The following is a 12,510-nucleotide window of genomic DNA, read 5'->3' on the forward strand; positions in this document are numbered from 1 at the left end:
CGCCGTCGTGGCCGCGTCCGTGATAAATTACTTCACGCTATGACAACCCCGTATAGAAGCAGCACAAAGGTGAATTGAGTTGTACAAGTCAACCAATAGAGGGCGCTTTTTCTGTATCCATTCTCGAGTGAGTGATGACGTCACGGAGACGAAGTGATATTATTGGTGGGCGCCAAGCCTTTTGTTAGGCGTAAATGAGCGTGATTTGGCGTTTCTTATGTGGATAATGTTAATTGCTAAAAACATAATATATTTTGTCTACGTACGGTGTAGTCTGTTGGACTACATTTTTTTTTAAACTGGCTTAAAACATCTATATTTCAGGCCCGTAAAGCCCTTATATATAAAAATATTAAACATTCCTAAGAATAATAAAATTTATGACACTTAGATTTTCCCGCGATGGTTTTTCGATCTCCTATTAGTGGCATAGAAAATTCGCGAAAATTTTCACCGGTATCTTTCTTAGTTAAAAAATTCACTTTAACATCACGTGGTATTATTTTCGGATGGATGTCATTTATTTATACAATTGTAGATGATTGTAGGGATACCCAAACATAAAAAAATATTACAATGGTTTACTCAACCATAAGACATAATATAGGTAAGCACACGGTGTACACACGGCAACTCCAAATGGTTAGCAGGGCACACAAACGTAGTGTATGTGTGCACACTAACGTGGTCTATGTGTGCAATAAAGCAGGAATCGGTAAATACACCAGTAACAAACCACACACACACACACAACAGCACAAACGAGTTTGCGCGTAGGCAAACGCCCTTACACCAGCTGTGACATAAAAATATCAACCGGTCGAGTAAGTCAAATAGTTATAAAATGGAGTTGAAGCAAAATTTCACAGCTTGTAGCTATACTCTTCGTAGCTCATTGGTAGTATGTTAGACTTATGAAATATAGGTCGTGAGTTCGAGTCCACTGATGAGTATTTTTATTTTAATTTATTTAAATTTAGCGTTAATTTAAACGCTGTTGAGTATAAAATAAATTTATTTGAAATTGACAAATGACTACAAGCTGCATGGCTGTCGACTATTTCTCTTCGCTAAAAATATATGATTCGTTCTTCATTTGAGAAGTAAAACCATTCTACCCTCATACAATATGAATAAACGAAATTAGTTTTTAGTTTTAGTGACAACTCACCTCTGCGTCTGCAAAGTGATTCACTTTGTAATTTGTCAATTTAATTAATTACTCTTCGCAGTCACTATGGAAAGTCACTTAACCATGTTCAAAAAGGCGGAGATAATCGTATTTATATGAACAAAACATTACAATTAGTGAAATCGCAAGACGTTTAACGGTAAGTAACATAGAATTGCAAATATTTTATTTGACTGTTAGAATATTTGTATTTGTATAAGCTAAGTATTTGTTTTTTTTTTGTTTGCAGAGGAGAACTGTTCAATTATGGGTTCACCGATACGCAGATTCGGGACATGTAGACAGTAGTTGTCTATACGGATGCATCACCACTCCATCGAGAAATCGTAGCTGCACATAGCGCTGATCCGTTCTGCAGCACCCGTTCTACGGCCACAACACATAATCTATCCCTACAAACCGTACGGGTTCACTTGCGTGCTGCTGGGTTGCGGTGTCGGAAGCCGGCGAAGAAAATTGCTCTAACCGATCAGCATCGTCGAAACAGAGTGCGTTTTGCGACTGACTATTTTAAACTTTGATTGGTGCAATTTAGTGTGGTGATATTTAGTGATGAAAAGTCAGACAAGGATGGACCTAAGATATTATGGCGAAAAAGTGGTGAAAATTATAGTTATTGGGGTTATCTCAGTAATTTTTATTTTTCCTTAAATACTTATCATTATTTACAATTATGGGTAAGCCAATGTGTTAATGATGTTATTGTTACTGAGGTTAGAATAAGTTATCTTATTTCTAGCTAATTAACATGTTGATTCATATAACTAATGACTTGCCTATTTACTTTAGTAAAACAGCCAGTCAATCCTTTTCTGATGTTTATTATGATTTAAAACTGCTAATTGAACATTTTCCTTATTAATATAAACTACAACTATGTTTTAAAACGAAAAACAACAAAAACGTAACATCCTTAATGTTTATGTTAAATACCTGCCAGAAATTGTTATCTCCGTAAAATCAGCACTAATTAACGCCCTAGAGATACCAACACAATAACAATGGAAGAGGTTAAGCAGTCTATGTGCGAGTTGATGGACATGTTCAACACCAGAATGAACACTTTCCACGAGGAGCTGCACAAGACGCCCGCATCCACAACAACATCTGGATTGGCCGCAGAGTTCCAGAGCTTCCGGCAGTTCATCACCACGGCACTGAACAGTCTGCAGCAGCAAGTGGAGATGCTCGCGAAGGGCCTGGACCGCATAGACATGCACGGCCGCAGGAAGATGTTGCTGCTGCATGGTGTCCCGGAGCAGAAGGATGAGGATACCGCAGATGCAGCAGTTCGGATCATCACAACCTACATCAAGGACCCGGAACGCATCTGCACCAACGATATTGCTCGCTGCAATCGGATGGGACGCTTGAGGGACAAGCCAAGGCCTATCCTTCTTAAGTTCAAGGATCATTCCACACGAACGAAGGTCTGGTTCTCAAAGGCGAAGCTGAAGGGCAGCGGATACACATTGTCGGAATTCCTCACGAAGACCCGCCACGACGTCTTCATGGCTGCGCGACAGCGGGTCGGCGTGGCGCGCTGCTGGACGCGGGACGGCTGCGTGGTGGTGCAGGGCGCCGACGGCAAGCAGAGCCGCGTCGTGACGCTGGCCGAGCTCAACCAGGTGTGTCCGGCGACCCAGCTGCACGGCGCCGGCGGAGGTGTGGCCCCGAAACCCAGTAGCAGGGCTGATAAGCCAGTGGCCACAACCGCAAGACCTCAGAGGGCATCCAAAAAGTAGTAGGTAGATATCTTCATGGGGGTTCGTACTTAGTTCTTTAGGTAAAAGCGCAATACCCTATTTCAGTTTAGTAAAATTATTATTTTAGTATAACTAAATTGTGGGTAACGTGTTTCGTGTTTTGTTAACTGTCACAAGCAGTCAAAGTTAGACGTCAACTGAATGTCAAATTGTTCACAGAGTAGCTTTAATATGTTTTTTTTTTTTTTATTCATTATTCTGAGGTCTGTTTTGTAGGAACTCTTAGGCTGCGTTCAGTTGTACGCAAATTATATAGTATTAAGTTGTTGTTATTTGTATTGTGGCAGGTAAACTTTGTGTAAGTAGGTACTTAACTTTTGAAATGTTTATTGTTAGTTAGTATTTAAAACATTTGATTTACTTATGCTTTATTTTTAATGTATCTTTTCTATAACAACTGGCAGAAGAAATTTAAATTACATAGCTGTTAGAAATAGTTAGTCGTAGTTTTTATAGGTATTTATTATTATTATTTTATAATTATATTTATATATCTATATACATATACATTATACTTTATTATATAGTATGATATTGGGCTCTGATGATAGTGATAATGACGGTAATTTATACGAATCCTTTCATTCTTCCTCCGAAGGTGAGTTAAACAGTGTCGACGAAAATGACAGTGATGATAGTTTCCATAGCATTCCCGCACTTTGCGACACCCTTAACACTACTTTTTCTGGCTTGAACAATTTTGATATTGTCCACATCAATGCCCAAAGTATTCCGGCTCATTACGCTGAATTAATAGCAACATTTCATAATAATAGAAATATTCAGGCAATTTTAGTGTCTGAATCGTGGCTCAAGCCACACCACACTTCAGCATCATATAGTTTACCAGGATTTAATCTAATTCGCAATGACCGTACTGGCTCTCGCGGTGGCGGAGTGGCAATTTACTTACGTTCCCAAATTCCTTTTAGCATGGTAACTTTGTCATCTCAGCCGCCGCCAGCCAATGCTGGTGAACACTTACTGGTCGAAATTAGCTTATCGCACACCAAGGTTTTGCTGGGCGTTTATTACAGCCACTCATCGTCTGTAAATTATTTTCAGACCTTTGAAAATCTCCTAGAAGACTTTGTTCCAAAGTATAAACACACCATTATCATGGGGGATTTCAACACTTGCCTTCTTAAGAACGATACTCGATCTTCTTCCCTAACTTCCATCGTAAAGGCTAACAACATGTCAATTTTACCTTCAGGTGCTACACACCATTCTCCAAATTGTGTCCCTTCCTTGTTAGATTTATCACTAGTCACTTCTCCAGATCATGTTGTGAAACATGGCCAGTGCGGGGCTGATGATTTCTCATACCATGATCTTTTATTTATTTCCTATAAAATACGCCCCCCTAAGGCCAAATCAAGAACCCTTCTGCAACGTAATTTTGGTGCTATGATTGAACACAACCTGCGCAGTGATGCACAGTGTGTCAATTGGGATACTGTTCTAAATGCTGGCACTGTTGACGAGCAGATTTCAGTCTTTAACTCTCTCCTTACTGAGCTGTACGATGTTCATGCACCTATAAGATCTGTTAAGATGAAACATCTACCGGCGCCCTGGCTATCTGAAGATATAAAATGTCTCCTTAACCAGAAAGCAGCAGCCAAATCCCGGTACAAGATTAAAGCCTCCAACCAAAATAAAAGGAAGTATATAGAATTGCGAAATCACTGCAATAGGGTGTGTAGAGATGCACAGCGACGCCATATCCATGAATCCGTTCAGAACGGAGACCCAGCTAAAGTTTGGAATTTCCTGAGGTCACTGGGAGTTGGTAAATCACGTTCTGACTCAATCCCTCAAGACTTAGACTTGGATAGTCTCAATCGACACTTCACATCTGTTTCAGCCATGGATAGTACTACCAAGCTAAGAACCCTTAATCATCTTTCCTCGATACCAACTCCTGACTTTCTTCCTTTCAATTTAAGTCAAGTAACTGATTGTGACGTTAAGAAAAGCATTCTTACAATCACCTCGAATGCAGTCGGTAGTGACAGTATAAGTCGCAAAATGATCCTCCCCATACTTGATATAATCCTACCAGTCATAACCCACATCCTTAACTCCTCAATCTCCTCAAGCACATTTCCAACCGCCTGGAAGGAAGCTCAGATTATACCCTTACCCAAAAAACCAAATCCTACCATATCCGACTACCGTCCTATTTCTATCCTCCCTTTCCTGTCCAAAGTAATGGAACGCCTGGTACATAAGCAGCTCAGTGATTTTCTTGTCCAAAATAACCTCATGAACCAGTACCAATCTGGGTTCCGTCCTGGACACAGTACAGTCACGGCACTCGTCAAAATCACTGACGATATTCGCTTGGGCATGGAGAACGGTCAGCTAACTATTCTGTCACTACTTGACTTTAGTAACGCATTCAATGCAGTAGATTTTGATATCCTCCTCGGAGTGTTGCGATCTCTTAACGTATCTCCAGCAGTTATTGACTGGTTTCGTAGTTACTTGCACGGACGCCGGCAACGAGTTCGTATTGAGAACTCTGACTCACAGTGGTGCAATACCCTGGCAGGCGTCTCGCAAGGTGGCATGCTATCTCCTCTTTTATTTGCCATTTTCATAAATAGTATTTCCAATGAATTAACTTCCTCCTACCACCTTTATGCAGATGATCTTCAAATTTACACACATACTTCCCCGTCTGAACTGCATAGAGTTATTTATGATACAAATAATGATCTGGACCGAATCTCGGAATGGAGCAATAACTATGGGTTAAGGGTGAATCCATCGAAAACTCAAGTAATTATACTCGGGAGCCCCCGGCTAGTATCGAAACTTGATTATGAACAACTTCCAGCGGTCCTATTTGATGGTGTTCGGATCCAGTTCAGTCAGAAAGTTAAAAATCTAGGCATCATCATTGATAGTTGTATGACGTGGACGGCTCAGGTTGGAGAGGTTAGTCGGAAGGTGTTTGCTTCGGCAGCGTGTCTTCGCAGACTGCGGAACTTTCTCCCAACAGCCACCAAAATTGCGCTCGCACAATCTCTCCTTCTCCCTATTCTTGATTATGCCGACAGTTGCTATATTGATTTAACCGAGGAGCAACTCAATAAACTTGAGAGACTACAAAACTTCTGCATTCGGTTCATATATGGTTTGCGCAAATATGACCATGTTTCTGAATTTCGTCGCAAACTCAAGTGGCTCCCTATTCGCCTTCGCCGGAATACCCATATTCTCTCTCTGCTTTATTCGATACTGTTTAACCCATCTTCACCTGCATATCTTAAGGAACGTTTTGAGTTTCGTTTCACGACTCACAATAGAAATCTGCGTTCCAATGAAAACCTGCGAATAAATATTCCGTCCCATACAACCAGTTTTTACTCAAACTCTTTTACTGTCCAAGCCATCCATCTTTGGAACGCTCTCCCCTTGAACATAAGGCAAGCCCCATCACCTGCATCTTTCAAACGCATGGTAAAAAACCATTATCTTCAAGAATAAATATATTATTTTATTAATCTATGTTAAATTCTATTTATCTAATATATTTTTTGTTGTATTAAGCGTACTTTGAGCTGATATAGGTATATTGTATATTTATCCATACTATATATGTATATAATATATATATATATATATATATATATATATATATATATATATATATATATTATATATATATATATATATATATAGTATATATATATTATATATATACTACTATATATATATACGTATATAGTATGGATAAATATACAATATACCTATATCAGCTCAAAGTACGCTTAATACAACAAAAAATATATTAGATAAATAGAATTTAACATAGATTTATTTATTTATGTATTTATTGTATGTATGTATTATATGAGTATTTAATTAATAATAGTTAGTAAGTATCAATGTTATTTGGATATGTATTTTTCTTTTTAAAATATTATTTGTAAATACACCTTGTAAATGCCCTTTTCTATGTTTAGTTCTTTTCTTACAACGGTTGTCTGGAAGAGATCGCTTTTAGCGATAAGACCGCCATTTGTGCATCTCTGTTATTTAAGTTAGATTTAAGTTTTTTATGGTGTGCAAATAAAGATTATTGTATTGTATTGTATTGTATGTTACGGCAAGAATAAATTTGGTAATTTTAACACTTAATAACTGGTTTCATTTACTTTCTGTGTTGCTTTTATTCGTATATATACTACAATACTACTATTAACCATCTTAAAAAATAAATTAAATATATAAAAAAAAGGAATATTGTAAGTTCAGTGGGATTTGAACCTCCATACCGATAAATGTAAGTCTTGTATCATACCAACTGAGCCATTCAATGTATTACAATGCCTTGCAAAATTTTGCTATCATAAAAACAATGAATCATTGTCACTGGCACAACTACATGCTTACAATATCCGTGTGTGGGTTGCCCAGAACTAAATAATTACGTCGACGTCGCCGACACACACATACACTACCTACGTTAGTGTGCCCTGCCAACCATTTAACGTTGCCGTGTGTACATCTTATAGATAAAGTCGCCCGCAATAATACCTACTATCTAATTATGTTTAAAGAAGAAAAACATCAAAGCTATTTTACCAGAGCATAATTGGGTTCAAAGAAAATACTTAGACCCTCGTCTGACCTAGCTTTAGGCAGTACACGCAAATCGACTCTTTTATTAGGCAATAAATATTAGATTTTTGTAAAACCTATCTAGAAAAATATATATTTTTAAAAGTCCCATTTATCTGAGTTTTATCTTTGTAAATGTTAAGAAGTAATTTGATAGGTATTCTTCAAAAATATGCCATAATTACCTTTTAATATTTACTTGCTATACTTTTACAAATCAGAAAATAAGGATGACTGTCGGTGATTTATTAGTAAGTATGTAGTACAGTAGCAAACCAATGAAACGGCACAACTAGTAAATTGTTAGTCAAAACTTATAAGCTGAACATCTTTTGTTTTACAACTTTTGAAAGTTAGCGAAAAAAATATGCTTTTTTGATGGCTCTTTGATTGTGGCGTGGCTTTTTACTATAATATGTACCTAATACATAATGCATAAAGTAACAAAGATAAAACGCATCAGATCTCACGAAAGTATCTCTAACTTTCCATAGACTGCGAGTATTTTTTTTCAAGAAACTTGTAGATATATACCTACTTACCTAGAGAACACAACTGATATTCCGAACATTCTTCAAGAGTTGAGAATGTTGAGATTCACGAGTAGAATAGCACTTGAAAATATCTAGGAGCATCTTTCACAAACTATCCCTTTGACTATTCACAAGTTTTTGATGTACTTAAGGTCAAGCTTATATTTATTTTATTCGCCATATTTGATTTTTTCCTAGTTATCCTAAATTTATCCTAAAAAATATATAAAGATGAGGAAATATTCTCAATACCTACTTACTTGGAAAGTTTTGGAATTATGTATCTTATGAAGTAGGTATATTTATTATTGAGTGCACATTGAAAAATAATATTTACATATTATTTAATTATAAATCAGTAAAGTATATTTTATAGTTATTCGGCATAGGTAAGTAGAATATAATACCGTAGGTGTTTAGTATTTAAGTAACATTACATCTAAGATAAACGAAACAGGGTTACTATAAACAATTGATAAAGTTTAAAAACAAATGAAAAACCAAGCTCGTAACCCACAATAATTATAAAGCTATGTCATCGCTCTGACCCATTGTCCAAAACAAGTATCAATTATGCAAAACGCTCACCTCGTATGAATGTATAAATTACTGAAACTACCATAAAAACACTTCCCCTTAAGCCATAAAACTGTTACGGTGGCTGACTCTGACAAGTTTACTGGCCATTATGACGTCCTGCGTGTTTGGCCAAAGTTGGCAACAAATGTTTGGACATAAAAAATGCGAATTATATTTCATAATCTGGGTTTACATGATTAGGTATTGTTGCAATTATTAAATGTAGCAACACAAAAGTTCATAGACTAACTAATTTTAAGTACTAATATTGGTAGTACTGTAAACGGTGAGGTTTCCGGTCTTCTTCTTCTCAATAAACGTGCGAACGTGTATCAATACAGAATTGTGGTTTAATTCAGTAAATAGCAATTCCCGCAACGATCCAGCCTCCAAACACACGCGGACCCAAGTACGCACATGGTCCATACGAGCAACAACTGATATTTGCGTGGAGTTGCGAAGAAAGCCACACGATCATTCTGCGATCTACAGAGGAGAAGCTGGGTACAAGCCAAGGCCAGCCATCTTGAACCATTTGCTTCGTACGTGGGACGACGCAAAACACCTCGGAGTCTCTCGTCAATCGTAAGCGGAGCAAACGACGGGTTCAAGCAATCATCAAAAACAAGGCGGGCCAAGCAAGTATTCTACAAGGACGCCCTCATCGTCAGCGAACATCATATTTCCCGCCATTAATTTCGGCGGCAAGGTGCAGTGAGGCGCCAGAGCTACGTTCATTACTGCAACGGTGCAGAAAGAGACAGCGGTACGCAAGATTAAAGAAGGTGCGACAGAGACAGCGAGCGGCGCGCGAGCTACACATCGTGTCATTCGCTGCGGAACTCAGTCAGGTGTGCCAACCGTACCAGCAAATATCCAGAGACAATACTGTATGTTTTTTCAAAGATTCCTTTCATTCAGCAGCCATTTTATTGTGTTTGTCTTTTTATTGAAAGACATAATTTTGGTTCGCGTGCTCAAATAGTTGTTTGTTGTAGTAGTTTTACCCTGGTTATTTGAAAATAGTATAAGATATTTTGTTTAAGTGCAAGTTACAGTTGTCGATATGTCTGAAACAAGTGATATTGTCAAACAGAAAAACATTAAAAGAGGTTACATTAAAGCCACGCTAACAAGATTGGCTACATTTTCAAAGCAAAACTTGTCATCATGCTCCAAAGATGAATTGCTCGTCATAAAGCAACGGTTAACCGAGGCCTTTAGTGAATACGAAGAGCTCAATCAGGATTTGTTGTATTTAAATCCAAATGACGATGAAAATATAGTGCTAGTGGAGGAAACATACTATCAAACCTTGACATGTTTCAATCAGACATTAACGACATTAAATTCTGGAAACCTACAAGAGCCAACAGCTTACAACACAACAGCCCAATGCAGCCAAAGAACGAAATTACCTGCTATAAACGTCCTTAGACACAGTAATAAGTCCTTAGACACAGTACAGAAGTTTTATTATTTGCGTTCCTTCCTTCAGGAGGAACCTTTAAACTTGATTAAAAACCTACCTATAACTGGGGATAGCTACAATGTTGCATTGGAACTACTGAACAACCGATACAACAACAAACAGAGGATCATAAATGAGCACATAGGTCGTCTTTTAGATCTAAAGCCGTTAACCAAATCTACTGCCTGCAACCTCAGGGAATTTATAGCCACTGTAAGGCAGGAGTTAGCGGCATTAAAAAATCAGGAATCTAATGTAAAGTATTGGGATGCAATATTATTATGTGTTTTGTCTCGTAAATTAGATGGCTACACAGCTCGAGCTTACCAGCTCGAAAGAAATCAAGATGCAGATCCTGCCGTGGAAGAATTTCTCAAGTATCTGGAGCGGAGAGCCCTTGCGTTGGAAAGCGCTGAGCCCAGTCAAAATGCTCAGCATACAAGCATGGACAACCGGGCATCCACAACTAAGTCCAGACCCATGGCTGCAACACACGTCGTGACAGGAACACAATGCTCTCACTGTAAGTTAACTGACCATAAATTATATACCTGTAAAAAGTTTCTAACATTGACTGCGCCTGATAGGGTAGAGTTCATACATAGAAACAAGCTGTGCATGATTTGTTTAGGATCACACAAAGGCAAGTGTAGGTTTCACTTCAGGTGTTCTCTGTGCAAGGATAAACACAACACTATCTTGCACTGTGACAAGTTCCCAGAGCCTGCGAGTGCACATCAACCAGCACCAGTGACTTTGTCGGGATATGCAGAAAATAATGTTCTTCTCCCTACAGCGAGAGTAAAGATCATAGGCAGAGATGGTACAGAGTATCATGTACGAGCACTCCTGGACAGCTGTTCCCAGGTATCATTTGTTTCCTCAAAGCTAGTCAAATTACTTGGGGGAAAGCCCAAGTCAAGTGATTTAAATATTATTGGGATCACAAATAAACAGAGCACCATCAAAGCATGCATTCCAATCGAAATTCAGTCATTGAGATCGCCATACAAGACCACAATTACCTGCCAGATAGTAGAAAGTGTTACATGCAATCTACCTCAAAACAAAATTAACCTTACAGGCATTCAGATACCCAAAAATGTTGTTTTGGCCGATGAAAAGTTTTACGAACCAGGTGAGATCAATATGCTCATCAGTTCTGATGTCGTGTTTCAGACGCTGTTGCTCCAGACGGAGCCGATAAAGATCGAGCTTCCCGAGCAGCCTCCGAGCCCAGCCCAGCCGCCGAGCACCGCGTCGGGGCCACAGTCTGAGTCAACCAGCGACAGCACGGCGCCAGCACCGCGACGATACTTGAGTATTATTAACACTGAGTTCGGACACATAGTAGGAGGTAACATACCATGTCATTTAACACAGGCAGCGTCACACAAGGTAGTCTTAAAATGTACATTAGCCCCTCTCAATGATACGATTGCTAAATTTTGGAACACAGAAAAAGTGCCTGAAATTTTTAGCAAGAAATCTTCAGAACAGGAACTTTGCGAAGAGGTATTTCAGAGTACTGTTAAGTTAGAAGATAACAAATTCCAAGTTGCTTTGCCTCTGAAGTTACCACTTTCCGAGGTAAACGACGCACTTGGCGACTCGTTTCACTTTGCACACAAACGGTTTTTGAACTTAGAGAAAAAACTACATGCAAACCCAACTTTGTTCAACCAATACAAAGAATTCATAGACGAATATTTACAGCTCAATCACGGTCATTATATAGACATTGAGATGTACGATTTAAACAAGGATGCGGTATATTTCCTTCCGCACAGAGCAGTCATCAACGAGAACAGCAAAACTACACCAGTGCGTACTGTTTTTGATGCATCAATGCTAACAAACAAGAAAATTTCTTTAAATGATTTACAACTTAATGGACCTACAGTCCAAAGAGATCTGTACGATATCATTATCCTATTTCGGTTAGGGAAATTCACATTCACAACGGATATAAGGCGCATGTTTCGGAATATTAACGTCGATCCCGCATACACATCACTTCAGAATATTCTCTGGAGGGAAAGCCCCACAGAGACACTAAAAGTTATAAGACTCGATTCAGTAACTTATGGTTTGAAGTCATCGAGTTATCTTGCAACACGTTGTTTAGATGAGCTGGCAACTAGGTACAGAAATGATTACCCCCTAGCTTCATCCATCATCAAAGAAAACACTTATGTGGATGATATCATATATTCGCACAACGATTTAAATACAATTCTCTCAGCAAAAGACCAATTGTGCAATTTATTAAAGCTAAGTAGTTTTCACACACACAAATGGTCTACAAACGATGAAAGGATATTAGCAGGC

General features: G+C 38.4%; 1 protein-coding gene across 1 annotated transcript; it reads left to right on the top strand.

Annotated features, from left to right (window-relative positions):
- Window positions 1-9,774: 9,774 nt before the first annotated feature.
- On the top strand, window positions 9,775-12,284 carry LOC105388188. Its single transcript, XM_048631178.1, has 2 exons — window positions 9,775-10,702; window positions 11,359-12,284. The coding sequence occupies exons 1-2, from the start codon at window positions 9,775-9,777 to the stop codon at window positions 11,454-11,456; spliced, it is 1,026 nt and encodes a 341-aa protein (XP_048487135.1). The 3' UTR covers window positions 11,457-12,284.
- Window positions 12,285-12,510: the final 226 nt, after the last annotated feature.

Source organism: Plutella xylostella, chromosome 28 (genome assembly GCF_932276165.1).
Source record: "Plutella xylostella chromosome 28, ilPluXylo3.1, whole genome shotgun sequence".
Lineage (NCBI taxonomy): Eukaryota > Metazoa > Arthropoda > Insecta > Lepidoptera > Plutellidae > Plutella > Plutella xylostella.

Excerpts from the sequence above, each read along its gene's own strand:
- LOC105388188 (XM_048631178.1), top strand. The coding sequence starts at position 9,775 with ATGTCTGAAACAAGTGATATTGTCAAACAGAAAAACATTAAAAGAGGT. Across the intron at positions 10,703-11,358 it reads AGGAACACAATGCTCTCACT|ACGCTGTTGCTCCAGACGGA; the intron begins GTAAGTTAACTG and ends GTCGTGTTTCAG.